This window comes from Leuresthes tenuis, unplaced genomic scaffold (genome assembly GCF_036924035.1).
Source record: "Leuresthes tenuis unplaced genomic scaffold, fLeuTen1.0.hap1 SCAF_23, whole genome shotgun sequence".
Classification (NCBI taxonomy): domain Eukaryota; kingdom Metazoa; phylum Chordata; class Actinopteri; order Atheriniformes; family Atherinopsidae; genus Leuresthes; species Leuresthes tenuis.
The window spans coordinates 23,814,209-23,831,628 of NW_027325377.1; the positions used below are offsets into that span (position 1 = coordinate 23,814,209).

General features: G+C 44.6%; 1 protein-coding gene across 1 annotated transcript; it reads left to right on the forward strand.

Annotated features, from left to right (window-relative positions):
• The first annotated feature begins 12,281 nt into the window (after positions 1 to 12,281).
• wnt7ba (wingless-type MMTV integration site family, member 7Ba) lies at positions 12,282 to 17,260 on the forward strand. The gene is made up of 4 exons (XM_072377234.1): positions 12,282 to 12,386; positions 13,353 to 13,579; positions 15,874 to 16,145; positions 16,781 to 17,260. The coding sequence occupies exons 1-4, from the start codon at positions 12,304 to 12,306 to the stop codon at positions 17,258 to 17,260; spliced, it is 1,062 nt and encodes a 353-aa protein (XP_072233335.1). The 5' UTR covers positions 12,282 to 12,303.
• The last annotated feature ends 160 nt before the right edge of the window (positions 17,261 to 17,420 follow it).

A 17,420-nucleotide genomic window follows, 5' to 3' on the forward strand; every position in this document is an offset into this window, starting at 1 on the left:
GAAGGCACAATGGCATTTTCCTGTTTATAGCGATAACTACGCTTTATAAACACGCCGTATCGAGGTAGTAATACATCATAGAAAAGAGTGATTGTGGGAGCTGCGGACAAAAGGTCACCCTGACCCAGTTCATAGTCTGGCCTCTGACAGCTCTGTTCCTCTTCCCAGTGAAAGTGTAAGAAAAACAAGTAGCACAGAGACAATGTCATCACGTTTCCCAGTTAACACAGATATTTTATTGGGGAACTGACAGTATGCGCAGAATCTTAACCGATCGGCCGGCACGCAAAGCAAAAACACGCAGCCAGATGTGCAGGATGCCAGAGAAGAGCTGAAGGGACCGACAACTTCTTAAGATGCACCCTGCACCACATGCAAAGGCAGGCTGTGAAACACCCAGAAAGTGGCTAAAGTCTCATTTACACGAGACATTTTCCTGTAAATGCATGCAGTGGCAAACTTCCTTCTGCAATAATAAACTGCATCGCTTGGAGCAAAAGAGCCGATTTAATTTAGGAAGATAAGCAGTTCGCTCGATCAATTATCCACAGAAGCACATGTACACGTACAACGGTGCGCAGCACCTGTTCGTGCACACATCAAAATAAAGACAATTCAACACCTGTCAGTTCCCACATTTTAAAAGACGTTGGCGTCCACCTGAGACGCGGCCACGAGCCTCCACATGGGCCCTTTAAGCATTAAACATACATTCAGCTACTGCTGACTTGGCTCCTCTCACATTTCTCTGAATTCATTTCATCAGAAACTTGTCTGAGGGAAACCACAGTGACACATGAGTAAAAGCCGCACAGCTCTGCCATATGTTTTCATGTCTTACTGATTATCTGCTGGTGAACAGCTCGCTTGACGCTGCTTTACTAATTAAAGGCACATTTTACTGAAATCCTACTAATTGCTCACTTAGAGAGCGGCGGTGTTTCTGCTGGATTGACGCGACCCGCCCGGCCGCCTATCTCCGTTTGCATCGGGGACAACAAAGGCGCAGATTACGCGTCTCTGCGAGGAGAAACTAGGGCACGAAAAAGCGACCTCTTTTCTTGTAATGCGAGGGAGAATTTACGGTCTGGCCACCATTTCATCTTCAAGTAAAGGCAGGAGGGGGTGGGGGGGTGTCTGGAGCTTGTACTCAAATTTACAGCCGCTCATGTTAAGCAGTTAAAACTGTTTTTGAGAACGCGATGGGTCCGTGGCGCTCTGCGAACTTCCCCCGAGGACCGTGGATCGTTTCAGTCACAACAGTGTCAATATCCGCTGAGCCAGTCTGGGGGAAACGCGCCGCTACAGCCCACCGACTCTGCCTTCATAACCAGCTGCCCTGTATTTTTACACATATGACACAAATTCAAACCCTTACAAATATCCAACTCGTCTAAAAGACAAGCGACTAAATGTTAATACGCACCGACGCGTCCCAAGTTCAAGTTGCATGGTCTCTTCCTCCGAGGTGCTTTGTATTTCCCTTCGTCTCCGTTGGCTCGTCTTTTATAATTTGGCAGGACCCCAAAAGAAAATAACGTATAAGCCACGAGGTGACAATTTGCGTGCGCTGTAATGTCGATTTTTGTATTTCTCGAGAGGCGGTCTGCTTCCCCAGTCCCCGAGACGCTGCGTTTCCGCGTCTCTCTCGCCTGTCATCCAGCTCGGTTCAGCGGGGACATTCAGGCTGCAGCCTGCGCCGCCGATGAACCAGATGCGTCAAGTTCAGCTGAGGTGAAACACGGTTATACAACCAAGCCCGGTGCGCAGCACACGGGCTGCACCGTCCCGCCGCTTATTTACAGGCTCCAAACGCGACCGGAGTGACGGAGGAGGAAAAAAGAAGCGACACATTACGCTGAAATATCAGCAAAAACTAAGCTGCGGTGAGGTGATTATTAAGGGCTGCCTCACTCCCCACACCCGCCCCCTCCGCCAGTCCAGGCAGCACTATTTGCTTTGGTGAACTTCAGCGAACAGCCACAAAAAAAAGAAAAAATACATTTTAATTACGTTAATCACTTTTTAAAATGATTAAAAAGCAGCTTAAATTACCGCCGTGATTTATTTTAAAGGTATGAACCTGAACTGAATGTCGCGTGTTAATATAAATTATACAGTTTCCTCATGATGCTTAAAAATGTAATAAAGCACAGGCTTACTATGAAGTTACATATTTTACACCGAAAGGAGACAGAAACCCAATCTATGATTATTTTTTTATATATTTGGCAGCGAGCAACGACTTGTTAAAAGGACATATACACCAACTTATTACATTAAAACATGTTTTATGAGCCTCTGACAGGGGAAAAGTGCCCTGCTGACATAAAAAAGACCGTTAATAGCACAGGACAGCCAGAGCTTCAGCCCAACAGATAATTATTTGTCTTTACATTTTCTCTCAGCTGCATTTTACACACCTGTTTCCCTGCGTTAATGAGCTGGAGCCCGTTTTGTCTCCCCTTGTCAGCTCATAAAGGTCCCTGACGCCACAGGTGACTCCCAAACATGTCCAGACTTGCTGAATGAACCCAGTTTACCTCGCAGACACTTTTATTGATTAATCAGCTGTGTTTACCCACCAGTTTAACATTCAATAAGTTGCTAATACATTTAAATAAAAAAAAGTGGCCCCCTGCAGTGAAAACCGGGTAAGATGGAGTCATTTGGGGCTGCATTAAATCTTAGGATTTATTTTTAGCTGATGGCTGTTTAGTATTTTACTGATTTGAGAAAATTGGACAAAAACAGACTCATTTTGAATTTGTAGGCAGAATTTATCTTTAAAAAAGTGCACTTTTAACATAGATAGATAATGATATGCAGAGAGGAAATTAAATATTATGCTCAGGTTACTCTGAAGACAACCCCACCCCCCACAGGGTCACCATTTAATTATGAAGGGGCCCAAGTTGAAGTGCATGTCAAACAAAGGGAGATCGGTTTTTAATAATATGAGTAAAAATTAACTTTTAGTTATTCCCCTGGAATGTTTAGGACCATATTATTTTACCAAGAGATGCAAGGCTGTGTGCAGAATGAATAAACAGGTGCTTTAAAGTAAATCATTATTAAATGTGCACATTAATTTCAGCTCTGCTCACTCTTTAAAATAAATAACGCAGGTTTGAAGGTTTTACATCAAATAACATGTAAATTGACAGAATGAATAGTGAAAGAAACGGCAACATTCAACTTTAGTTTAGCTTGTGTGATTTATAATCATTGTAATTATTATCTGAGCTGCACTGTGACCCTGCACAGCAGGGCTGAGTGTATTGAGTGCTGGTAAAGGCTTTATTGACAGGTGATATTACAGCTGAACTCAGTGACCGGGCTCTACCTATATCCACCAGCACGGAAATATACCATAGGATTAGAGCCTGGGTCCCTGTGTGTGTGTGTTGCTTATGGCCTGACTGTGTAGGCTATAGCTTATGGGGATTAGAGGGTGACACAGGTTCATATTGATCCCCTGATGTGACTCAAGACAAACACACACGTGCACACGTACAAAATGCTGTTTAGTGTCCAAACACAAAGTGTTTAAAAGTCAAACAAAGCGACACGTTCACGAGTATCAGAAGCTGTAATGGACCACTGAGGAGGGCTGTGTGTATATCTACTGCAGGCCACTGAAAATGTGCTAATTCTGTCTCATTATATTTTTTTAAAAAAAGGTAATTCCTATATGAACGGGTTTGAAATAAAATAAATTCTTTTTTTATTCTCTCACATATGGTCATGGCATTTTTTATGGCTGAAATAGTTGATTTTAATGAAGGTTTCTGTATTTATTACAAATACATTTACACCTGTAATGTGCATTACTTGAATGTAGTTCTGTTTTCTATATTATACATCAAATATTATGTGTTTTACACATTAATGCTGAGGGGAAACTGTGGTTATTACAGTAGTTTTAGGTGTGTGTGTTTTTTCTTTATTGGAAAAAGGCTTTTAAAGGAGACCAATTAAGTTTTTTTTTATTTGAACTTGTCTTTTCCACCATAATGTTTCTTTATTTTCATTATTTAAGAAAAATAGAAATTAACCTTTCCCAATAAGCATTTTCCTTCTTTATTTCTTTTTTTTTTTAGTGAAGCTAGTGGAGGAAATATCATAAAAACATGTTCATAAGCAGCTGAATCGCAAACAAATTGACTGAAAATTCTAAATTGTGTGCTGAAGCCATTGTTTTTAGAGATGTTGGTGCCACGGAGGTGCAAAACTTAACATTTAAATGGATTTCTGCACTCAGAACTCATCAATCTTTCATTTGAACAAACAGTCCATGACTTGCTCACATCTATTAAGTATTGATTAAAAAAAAAAACGTGCTGACTTCAAGCTTTTTTCCCCCTAATTTGAACCAAAGACGTGTCCCAGGAGGCGAGGACAGTAAAGGAGATAACAGCTTTGGCTCTGGTGGAGGAGGCCGAGGTTCTCCATTTGGCTCTGCTAATTTGCAATCAGACACTCTCTGAGCTCTGTTCCAGCCACATCTTCAGACAGTGTGGATGGCAGCTGAGACAAAGCTCGCATTCTCCGTCGCCCGGGGCCCCCTTTTAGTTTTATTTCAGGCCACTGCTCTCAGACTTTGGCCATTCTGCGAGGAGCACCCAAAGACAGCAACTAGAAAAAGGGGAGAGGAGGAATTAGCCAGTTTGGAGGACAGGCGAGGGGAGGTGTGGAATATGTGGGAGGAGGCTTTTTGCCAGCCTCCTCTCGCTACTCGTTGCTCTCCTTGGATGGTACCCCGGCCTGTGCCCCTCTAACGTGCTGCAGTGCGGTACCACGCCCCAACTTGTACCACAAAGATTGATCACAGACCAGGTCAGCTGAGTTAGTCATACGCCCCGAGGAAAATCAGGCTCTTGCTTTAGCAAGTGCAGGAAGTTTGTGAAACTCTTGGGCTATTACACATGCAGCAAGTTATATTCTCAAAGGGTGCAGGTGATATCAGATTAGATAAAGCAGATCAAGCTCGTGTTAAAATCAAGAGGGGGGGGTTGGATCAGCACCTTCAGAATAATAAGTTCAAGTATCTGAGAGGGCAGCTCCGAGCTGTTCCTCCCTGATAAATATCCACATCAAAAGCTTCATATTGTGCACCTCCTCCTCTGTGTCCTCTGTTTTCTTTAAATAAAGTTTTGTTTATGCGGTGACGGTTGGATGAGCGCCTGATATTACAGCAGAGCCCTCATAGCTCCATACATGTGATTTAACCTTCTGATGATATCATTCATAAGCGTGGGCACACGTGCCTGCACTGCCGTCTGAATTATCCCACCGTGTCACCTTATTATCAGCACCCCGGCGGCTGTACTGTATGTTGTGGCTCGGTTGCCACAGGTAACAGGTCAATGATTAGCGAGAAGGCCGAGAGCGTCCTAGAGCTCAGGTCAGCGGGACAACGGTGAGTGGAAGCTGCCATCTGTAACTCCGGGGCTGTGTTTAAAGCCAGCTGCGTTTGGGGCAGGGCTGAGCTCTGCTTGTTCGTGTTTTATGTCACCAAGAGTGGATCTGACCTTATACTTCAACTCAGGCGTGTTTTCAGCCTGGATGTTGTTGTTTTTCTCACACACTAACGATGTTCATGAGGAGGACGCCTTGGTCCTCCTTTGGCTGATTCCCACAGGTTGTCCCCCTGATCGGCAGCTTTCTCGAGCACAATCCCCCTCAGTCTCACCAGAACACACAACAATGCCAGGAATGGCTGCATTTGTGCCTTACAACCATTAGGCAACATCCGACTGCCGAATTCATTCAATTTCTCCCTCTGCCGTGCCAGCACAATTGGCCTGAAAGGGCACAGGCGGGGGGCATCGGAGGCTTGCTGCTGAAATGCAGGCAGGCCAGACCGGTCCCACAGTTCTAACAGTTATGAGCTGGCGGGGTGGACTGCTGGGAAAATCGTGCGTTTGATGCGATCCCAGCTGGGCTCAGTGCTTAGCGTGACCTTCTCCTCTGAGCTCGACCCCGGCTATATCTTTAGCAGTGGACGGGACAAATTACTGGATCGCATGGCTCTGCTTTCTCCCCTCTTCGGTCCTCTTTCTCTTTCTCACTTTCCTCCACTGCGGATGACCACAAACAGCCATTGTCACTGCAGACCACGAGAACAATTGAGTTCTTATGCTGTGGCCGGTCAGGGGACGGGAGGCTAAACTTCAGCAGCGACTGCACTGAGTAAATTATAGCTCCGGTGGCCGGCGTGGTTTGGAGAGGCTGCGCTTTGTGAGAGGTCCTGCAACTAAAACCGCCACTTCAGCACATTTGCAGCCTCTGCTGTGCGAAGAAACGGCGATAAATTTTAGAAGCAGATCTTTATAAAAAGGGCCCGTATTTGTTGAGCTAATCTGAGTCGTATTTTATGAAAACTGAATAAGCAGGACTTCATCTTTCCCTTCTTCTCCCCCCTCTTCCCTCTCAGATGGAAGCTCCGCCTGTCGACTGTCCTCCCGCGCTCTGATCGCTCCACCCTCCCGCCCTATCCCCTTTCTACATGACATCATCTGCACATCTGTCGTCCCTACAGGGTGCTGGTGACACAGACAGGCCACAAAAATTAGAAGAGCTCTCTCCCTCAGTCTTTGTCACCATCTCTTTCTTCTTTTGTCCTTCTTGATTTTTCTCTTAATCCCTTTGAATTCTGTCCCTCTCTCTCTCTCCATTTCTTTCTTCTGTTCTGTTCTTTCCTTGTGTCCTGTAAATAATATAGCCTCATACTGCATTACATCTCCCCGTTTCCTCCAATGAGGCACGTACATTTGAGCAGGCAGGAAACAGCCATTAAACTAAATGATGCATGGGCCTGACCCCAGCCCTGACCCATGTGATTGTGAGCAAACTCAATCAGCAAGGTCAGCACTAACATGAGGTGACTCTTACAAAAGATGTTTTTACTTCACTTTCTCTGATTTGGGCTAATAGAGCCTGCTAAAACCGGTTAAGAGGTTGTGGTTATATCAATTTGTGTCTGTGTGTGTGTGAGAGGAAGAGAAAGAGAGTAGGTTTCAGTGTGTTTCCACAGAAAGGCCCAGCCCATTAAGGGCCAAGTATTTTCAAGGGGATAGAAACTTAGAGACGTGTAACACATGTTTGATTCCCAAAAGCCCTGAACGCAGTAATTCCTCACATATGAATTACTAACAGATCAAATCAAGTTGTCCTGGATCAGGGCAGCTGCAGCAGATTTACAATTCTGGTGATGCAAATGAACAAAGACCCTTAAATCTATAATTAAATAAGTCTACGTAAGGAATAGTGGGCACTTCTCATCTACTTCCTCATTTGGAAGAGCTTAAGTGGAAACTGCTGATACTGAAAATAATTCCATTTTTTGTGAGACTTGAGGCAGGTTTAAAGAAAAATGATTTGCTGGGATGATGTTTATTCTGAGGATGTCCGACTTGGGCCCAAAAGTGACAGAACATGGCAGCACAGGTGGGATTAAGCAGCAGATCGGGAGCCTGATAACCATCAAACACCCACATTAATACGAATCTTTCAAAGGTTTTGCACGTGTGACCTTATCTTATCAGATACTAATAAGTAAATAACAACTGTGGCAGTGCAGTGTGGCTGACTTCAGACCTGTTTAGTGGTCACTTTGTGGAATCCTGCACTGCTTTTCCTTCAAAACAAGCCTCCCTGAAGATGCTTCCAGGACTGTTAAGAACACATTTTGTGCAGGTGACTGTGCACGTGTCTGAGCACAGAGAAGCCCTGTCGGTGGAATACATGCGTTTTAATGCTCAAGAAGACTCACGTGAAAGATCACATTAGATAGATTTTGACCCGATGTTTGCTGTAAGCTGCGAGATTCCAAGAGAAACACCGAATGTCGAGCGTTAACTTTTGAAATTTCGATGGTTGGAACCAAGATGGTGGAACTACTGAGGGGCTGGGGGGAGTGATGGGTGGTTGCACAGCTTTTCCTCCACGACTTCGAAACACAGGAGTAAAGAGCCCCCTTGAGGATGTCGAGTTTATTCAGTTTGTGCATTAACGGGCGCCTTTCAGCTGAATCAAACTCAACACTGAACACTTTACCAGACATGCAAATTAACCAGAAAGAGGTATTTTCTCGCTGTTCATGCTTTAGTATTTCAGTGCTTGATTAAAATCATTAAAATGCAAAGAATAGAAGAAGAAAAACACTTGGAAAATGGTTTGAAAAGTCATTGCACTTAGTGTTTTAATAATGATAATAAAAAAGGATGAATAAAGCTGCTGATCTCATGCAAATAAAAGCAGGATACTGGTGTCAAAAAGCTCCAAACCAGTGAGCTTCACTGGGATTTCTTTCTCTGGTGCTTTGTCTCCATCTGCAGTTAAAACGGAGCAAAGACGCATGGAAGAAGCCATTTGCAACACAGTCAAGTTCAAAAGGATCAGAAGTTCTCAGAAAACTGTTCGACATGACCAGGCAGCAAGTGAGAGTGACGATAAAGGTCTGCATGCATGCTAAACCTAAAGCAGAGGCTCCTCTCATGCTAATCACCCACCGATATGCTCACTTATTAGCAGCCTGTGCATTTGTCACCGTCTTTGAGATTTTGAAACTTTCAGACCACACAAGCAAGCGTTTTATTGGCAACGCCTGCTTATTTCTGATGCTTTCGTGTACCCATCTCTGACATCTGCAACACGTTTGCCACCCTGCATCTGTATTTCAACACAGAAACATAAATCCCGTTCACATGAAAGGAATCATTTCCGAGTCCCTCGTGACATTGTTGAAAAACATGGTTGTTGGTCTCAAAAAGGTTCAAGATGCTTCAAAAGCAGAATTTCTGTCTCTCAACATGGAAGCAATTTCCCCTCCCGCTGTCAGCTCTGTCGGGTGTCAGGGATGCACAGAGCAGCGTAAATTAGATTTGATTACAAAGTGGTGTCTTTTAGTTAGCTTTGCTTTTTATCTCTGAAATCTGCAACCCCTTCACTGCTTAGGGAGTGACGTTCATGTCACGAACCGACTTTTAGAGCATTCCAGCGTGCGTTTCATCCCATTACACATATAAACTCCATGTGTTTGTCTCGCCACATTAGAGTCTGAACAATGCCTCTGACATTGTGGCTTAGCTTGAATGCCACTTGGGCTGCACATTGTTATACGATAAAATGGCCCGTATACACTTGTCTGACCCAAACGCATTAAACCCATCAAGGGTGTCTTGGGAAATGAGACTCACGCAGAATACATAGCAGAGGCCTTTGATGCTCGTCTCTCCCAATATAATTAAAGCTCAAATGTCACACTCGAGGGATAAAGCTGCCATTACTTGATACTCTTCTTACTGTCATCGAATTCTGTGAAAACATCAGAACCAACAATGTGCCGTTTTGTTGCAACACTTTGTTCTTCCAGTTGTATGTCATAGATCATAAGTGCCGGGTGCGGCAGGTTTTAATGGCAGGAAATGGCTAATTTGTTGGGGACTAAGACGGTGTATTGACCATATTTATCACGATGATAATACAGGAGCATGCAGCAGCCTCACAGTCAGCAACAGCACAATCAATAGGGGAAAAAAGAGAGTCTGAGAAAAGTTAAGATGTTATTTGAACATTCACTCTAAAGCCTGCTGTTTTATTTGTGAAGAGGCAAAAATGAGCAGGTTTAATATGACCTGGCTCAGTCCGAGTGAATCCCATCGTCTCTCTAAATGGGATAAATGTCTTCTATTAACACACTTGCTATTAACTCCTGATGGTAAAGTTGGCATTTTTTAACATCTTGACACATTCTTGGATGGTTTTCCATCGTGTGCCGATCAGAAAATTCAGTGAGAACAATTCTCTGCCTGAGTTTCATCATCAGATTCGTTCCCACTTGTTGAAGGAGGCCCATGAGCCACTGAGATGGGACGAAAGTTGAAGAAAACTCACATTCTTCTGAGTTTCATTCTGATTTAATGCTTTGTAATAAACTCCTCACATCACTTACGTTTGAATCCGAAATCAGAATGATTTTAATCACACTGAATATGTGCAATCGTACAGAAGCGACCAGCTTAATTTCAGTTTTGTAATCAAAACAAGCACAAAACTAACCTTCAGTGATCTAAAAGACCAATTCTACAACTATCTATCCACCTATTTATCTTTTATTGGAGCACAAGTTCAACTTGAACTCTGCTAACCAAAAATCTATCGGTTTGTAGTGTAGCAGTGTATTAATTTAGGCTATAAATGATAAGTGGTGGTTTAATGACTGATGTAAAGAGCTCCTCATCTCTACTTTTACATGAAAGACATTTAAAAACTCAGCATTTCTTCTTTAGGTGTGGAGAGGGGAGAGTTATATGCACAAAACCTGGGAAGCAGCTTGTTTTTTTTGTTCTTTCCTCATCACCGAGCTCCAGAAAATACTCTTATTTCTATGTTATTGTCTCCATTCCCAAATTCAGTGCATCGGTTTCTGTTCACAGGTGGCGCACGTTGTTCTGAACAAAGGTGACGGCTGCACTGAAACAGGAAGTGCACGCTCGACATCATCCGTCAGAAGACCTTACAGCAAAGTGAGTGGAAGAAGTGTCGGCTTATAATGTGTGTGCTGTGCAGCATTTTGAATAAGACTTATTGTCAGTTGGTAGACGATGAATGAGCCCATCATAGTGAGGCATTAAACAAAAAATGTGAGGAGGAACAGATCTCACAGTGTCACAGAGCAAAGACGGGGAGCGCTATCTGGGCTGTAGAGATCGTTTGAGAAGATTATTCGGACTGAAAGGAGCACAAAAGCACATTTACACGAAGGGTTTGCTTCAGCTGGCCCTGAACCAGTGTCTTCGTGTGTGTTGTTCAGTTCAGAAACCAGTTCTGTGGTAATCTTGCTTCTGATACTTTACAGATCCTTGTATATCTAACTGCTGCTGTGATCACAAACTGAAGGTGTTTGAACGCCATGCCAATCTTATAACGACCAAAGAATAAACTTTAAAACTCCTAGCTGTCAATATGCTTTGCTGGTTGCAACAATAAATCGAGATGAAAAGGTTCCTTCTCATAATAATTCCCTCTTCAGCTTTCAAAGAGAACTTTTCTTCAGATGATTCATACCTCACTTGGAACATTTCACCAGCGGAATCTTCTTGTGGTTATTTGTTCAACAAGCCAGGAGAGTTTGTACTTTGTCTTCTGTCCACCCTGTGAATCCGACCCATAAAACACACTCATCCTTTAAGTGGGATGCCATCTTTAAAAGGTTGTGTCAGCTAAATGTCCCTTTTGTTTCACAGCATTTTGCAGCATGAGCACTTTCTGTTACATTTGGTCACACGAGTGCTTCAAGATTCACATCAAAACACATCGAAAATGGCCAAATCAAATGTGGAGGCAAGCGGGGAAATATTTCACGTCACCACATGAGGGCGTAATGTTTGTTATGCAGAAGCAGCTGAAGGACCAGAGTCTAATGAAGTCCTGAAACATTTCAGGGGATATCTGCACCCTGAAGATAGAAATGAAAACTTGTTACAATAATCATCAAATGTGTTGGTTCGTAATTGGTTCAGTGAACTGCTTCATTGTTGAGTAAAATACCCACAACGTTGCTTTTACTACAGTTTAAAGCCAGATTTATTTCATTTACGGGCATAAAAGACAGAGAAAACAATCAAACTACTAACTTTTGGTATTTTTGCTGAAACTTGACTGAAGATATGAATCTAAATGAGTTGGTGTGTTTGTTTTCGGAGGAATTTCGAGCATGATTGTCTCCAAAAAATGTCTCAGGTTGGATTCCACAGCTGAAAGCAATGATGGAAAATACCTCTGAACAATTTCAGAAGTCACGAGCGAAAATCATGCACAGGACTGGCTGAGAGAGCGTGAGAGAGATGTGGACGGAGGTCCGGGGGTGTGTAGGGGGTGGGGATGCCGGGTGTGCGGGATCATCCCGGGGCGTTGTGCACCGGGGGAGGCCGCTGTCTCCCAATGCCTCAACATTCTAACTTTTGGAGACGTAAGCCGGGCGTATCGCACATCCGGAACCCCCACCCTCTTTTTTTAACCCCCCACCTAGTCCTCTTTCAGTCCAGGTGGCAGAGCGCACATCGGCCGGGGATGCAGCCTCTCATCTCCAGCACACGGACAGCGGAGCTCGGAGCTGCCGCAGCGCGCCTCGGCTCCATTAGCTAAACTATCTCGAAGCAGCAAGACGGAGACAACTCTACTTTAAACGCCTGGACTTCAAAGAAACGGATATATTTATTCACATTTTTCCATCTTTTTTTTTATTTTTTTTTGTAAGACCAAGCGAGCAAATCAAGCTGTGTTCAATGCGCAACCATGCTCATCATCTCGGCTCGCAGTGCGCTGCTGTCCGTCTACTACCCCCAGATCTTCCTCATCCTCACCAGCGGTAGCTACCTGTACGTTTCTTTTGAATGCTCAATTTAAATTCAAGACGCTTTTATGTTAATCTCGGCTGCAATTGTGCCTCGCGCGTAAATTGGCCAATTACGCGCAAAATTGGGTCGCGCGAGAGGAACAAGTTGGAGCTGCCCATCCAATTCGAAACGTCTTTAAAGTCTTGACAGTTTGTTTGTCTACCTGTAAGTGATGTGAAATACCGGCGTGATTAAAAGCACACGCTGGGAAATAAAAAGATCTAACCAGTAAAGCTCTCCACTTTGCAATTGCGAGATTTATGGGGGGGTTACGTGGATGGAGGGTGCGTGACATGTGTCGTTTAATCATTTCCATTTTATTCCAAAATGAAGTCAGAGCAACACGGAGTAAGAGCGACGGATTTTCCCTTAACACACAGCCATAAAACGACCATTTATAAGGTTTGATTGTGTGGAGCCAGTATTTAATCTACATGATTTTACATGTTCGAGCATGTTCGCAGTTGATGAGATAACCTGCTCTTATGGATTTACACATTTCACCAGAGCCACTTTGTCATGGGAGCACCTCGTCAGACAAGGGCCAACATATGGAAAAGAGGGCTATTAAGATATTACTTCATGCTCTGCTTACAGAGGCAGGCCTTTGGAATGAGCTCTTTCTTATGGCATTAAAAAAGAGGGTGATTGCTGCACCATACTTACCTCTCATTCATAACAAGGGCAGGTCCTGAAGCCCAAAATAGCTGCAGTGGCTCTGTTTTCAGTACAAGAGGAAACTACATGGAAAATTAGATGGATTTGAAGCCATTTCTGTCATTAACCGACGTTCTTGCATGTATTCGTTTGTCCTCTGACACCAAAGTAAAACCTAAAGTTGGAAGCTTCCTTCTGATTTAAGTCAGAATGTAATCCATATTACTCATAAAGTGCAGTTATAATCGATGACTCCATCTCTTTGTAACCCCCATTTCTGTATGCCTGCAGGGCGTTGTCCTCTGTGGTAGCTTTGGGTGCGAACATCATCTGCAACAAGATACCGGGACTGGCCCCTCGTCAGAGAGCCCTCTGTCAGAGTCGCCCTGATGCCATCATCGTCATCGGCGAAGGCGCCCAGTTGGGCATCAACGAGTGTCAGTTCCAGTTCCGGTACGGTCGGTGGAACTGCTCAGCCCTGGGAGAGAGGACCGTCTTTGGACAAGAGCTGAGAGTAGGTCAGTCTGTCTGAAACTCGCTCTCCTACGTTTTGATTTTGTGAAGTTTTCATGTTTGACCCAAACAGAAGCGAGGGTTGGATTGTGTTCGGATCCAAACTGAAGCTTCAGCTCAGGAGGTCCAACCTGGAGCGTCACATTTATTAGGACAAGCCAGCTTCAGGCGGCATTAAGTCACACCTGCGCCGTCTGTAAACACTGAAACTACACATTTTATGGCTCACAGTTTGCTCCTAACGTGAACCTCTTCTCTACATTGAATTTCAACTTTTGTTGCGGTCTCGCTGTGGCTTTGGATGCATGTTTAATCTTGCAGTTCTGGGAGCGATCACTTTCTTCAACACTGGAGACGTCTGGATCCCTTTATTTCCTTTGTCAGAGGAAACGTCTCTTCTTTTTTTTTCCTTTTCTGGGTAAATGAGCTCAGAGAGACATTTGAGACCCAACTCTGTTCCTCGTGTTCCTCTCCATGAGAAACAATTAAGAACTTTCTGTGAGAGCAAATTGAATTAGATCTGTATGAATACTAGTTAGAAAGCTGTGACTGTTTATGAATGCCAGATTCATAGTAAAAGGGGAAAAAAAGGTTTATTTTCCTCTTCTTTTTTTTTCCCTTGTCCATTTTTGAAAAAAAGAAAATACAAGCCCCTCATGTGTGGTATATGTATCATCCACCACTTTGTTTGATTGACCTGCAGGGCCTGTGAACTCATTAAGCATTGAGAAACACGAGAGAGATTCATGCAAACCACTAATTGAAGTCAGCTCCAGCAGCTGGATGGCAACAATGGAACCCTGCATGCGCTGCTGTTCAATCAAAACAAATCACAGCGCGCAGAGAAGGCTGTTTGGCTATTGCTGATGCCTTGAGAAACACTCTCCATGCAACATATCTGAATGGGTGGCAGATTTAGCTTGATGAGAGAAGACTTCGGAGTTTGTTTTGAATTATGGACGGGGAGAACCGCAGGCCTGGTGGTTTCTGCGAAGGAGTTTGTCAGGTTGGAAGGGCGCCATTACAATCGCCTCGACCAGAGACAGCACGCATTAATAATCTGGGCTGCTGAGAAGAACTCAGGCCCAGCGCTATCCCCATCGAAAAGGAGGAGTATCCCATTTCCAGCTGGAGCACCAGTGAATCCATTTCCTCTCCGAGCGTTAATGTGAACGTCTTTATTCTGAAGTTCAAATGGTGACACAGGAAAGCATGGAAACGGGCCACAAAGTGGACCACCGAAGAGGGGCGCATAGCAACGGTTAAGCCGAGTGTGAAGCGCCGCCGACGATGCAAAACGAGCCCCTCCATTCAGCCAGTAGATGTCACTTGTGTCTCCTTCACGATGCTGATTATTGCTGTAATTTCCACCGACTGCTGGTGTGCGGCGGTGACGGCGTATGAAACCAGAGCCATTACGATGCTACACATACGCTCACATCTACTCTCCTTAAACTTCTCAAACCCCACTCTGACAGTCCAGCTTCATCGTTTCCAACTGACGTTGAGCTCGTCTTGGAAGTTAAAAGTCATTCTGGTTGGGTAGAAACGCCCAAACTACCCATTTTAGAGATGAGTTTAATATGCAAACTCACCTAAAGTTCCATTACTGGCATAAAGTGACACCGTCCTTTACTATAAAACTAGTAAAACTGAATAGAAAATGAAGGAAACTGGAACTTTTGGCTGATTAAATCTCGCAGAACTCTGATGTTTTGTCCAGAATTCGCATCATTAATGTTTCTTTAAGCACCTGATTTCTTTTTATTACACATTCAGTTTGAGGACGTCCACCATCTTCGTTCTTTCGGAGTTTAACGGTCGAGTTAATAAAAGGTTTTAGACACCACAACATAAGAACAAGTTCCTGTAAAATGGGTCAACACAGCCTCAGACGAACAAGACATGAGATATTACTCTGTATCGCAGTTAAAGGAGTTCAGTTTATGCAGATTTTTATGTTGTAAAGCAATAAGCCAGAGCAAAAGAGTTCTAATTTCCCACTTCTGAGGCTCAACAAATGAAGCAACAACTTAAAGTTAGCTGGAGAAAACGAGAATATCAGCAGGATAACCCTGTAAAGTCATCAGACAGTTTCAGCCCCCTTCCCCACCTGAAAATATGCTCTAAAGAAGAGAAAACTGTGGAGCACGTTGGTGCTTCAGGAGGAAATAAGTGAATCCAACTCACTTTAAACCCTTAACTGTAGGAGTTATGTGACAGAGCTGCTCAAACATCGTACTTTAACGATCTTTCACCTCCATTTAAACGTATTCTGATTCTGGTTTGTTCTCTCCAGGCAGCAGGGAGGCAGCATTCACTTACGCCATAACCGCAGCCGGGGTTGCCCACGCCGTGACGTCAGCATGTAGCCAAGGCAACCTGAGCCAGTGCGGCTGCGACCGCGAGAAGCAGGGCTACCACGACCAGGAGGAGGGCTGGAAATGGGGGGGCTGCTCGGCTGATGTCAAGTACGGCGTGGAGTTTTCGCGGCGCTTCGTAGACGCCCGTGAGATCAAGAAAAACGCACGCCGGCTGATGAACCTCCACAACAACGAGGCAGGCCGAAAGGTAAAAGCTGCAGGGCTACAGACGCTTTATCTGCATCAGAGTCGTTCTAAACGCCGTTTGCCGTCTCTTTCTTCCCTCCAAACCTCTCCCGGTCCACGCTTCTTCATCAGCGCACACACTGAGCCGACCAGAGCCGGGGGCCACTTCCAAAACTGCGATATATTCATTAGGGGAAAGAGAGCTGCGGCTTTAACTCACGATGCGACCAAACAAGCTTTTATTTTATTCAACTAAAGGGGCACGGCGATGTTTTTCCACATCGGAATCAATCACCTGTCTGTTTTGTCATCTGAAAATGTTTCTATGACATTTTAATGTAAATCTGCTCTAACAACCGTGTCATTCTATACGTGTCTAGTTGCACAACAGTTTTCTCTGGCTGTCACGCCATTCTGTGGTCTGAAGAAAGGTAAAGTTAATTAGAGACTACAGTTTGGGGGTATGAGTTATTTTCCCCAGGTTTTTGACATAAAGTTGGAACACTGGCCGCTGTGCTGAAAGTTGGAGAGCCCACAGAAATCCCAGCTTTCCAAGAAGGACAGAATAAACGGGTTTATATCAAGCAAAGAACCTGTGAATTTACCCAAAAAGAGTCTCTGTTGGGCTCATAACCGTCTTCTTTGGTTTGTGAGCAGATACTGGAGGAGAGAATGAAGCTGGAGTGCAAGTGTCACGGCGTGTCGGGCTCCTGCACCACCAAGACCTGCTGGATCACGCTGCCCAAGTTCAGAGAGATCGGTTACCTGCTGAAGGAGCGCTACAGCGACGCCGTTCAAGTGGAGCCGGTGCGGGCCTCGCGTCTCCGCCAGCCCTCCTTCTTACGTCTCAAAGAGGCTCGGGGCTACCAGAAGCCCACGGACACAGACCTGGTGTACCTGGAGCGCTCCCCCAACTACTGCGAGGAGGACACGGCCACGGGGAGCACGGGGACGAGGGGCAGGCTGTGCAACGGCACCTCGAGCCACACGGACGGCTGCAACGTGATGTGCTGCGGCCGGGGCTACGACACACACCACTACACACGGGTCTGGCAGTGCAACTGCAAGTTCCACTGGTGCTGCTTTGTCAAGTGCAACACCTGCAGCGAGAAATCAGAGGTTTTTACTTGCAAGTAGGAACATGGAAATCCGAAGGACCTGGAGGTATTTATTACATTTTGCACATTTTTAAATCCAGTTTGGAACTCTTGAGAGAAAGGAAAACGAACCCGAATGAGGTTTGGAGAGCACTGGGAGCAGCAGATACAAGCAGTTAGAAAACACACTCAAAGACGAC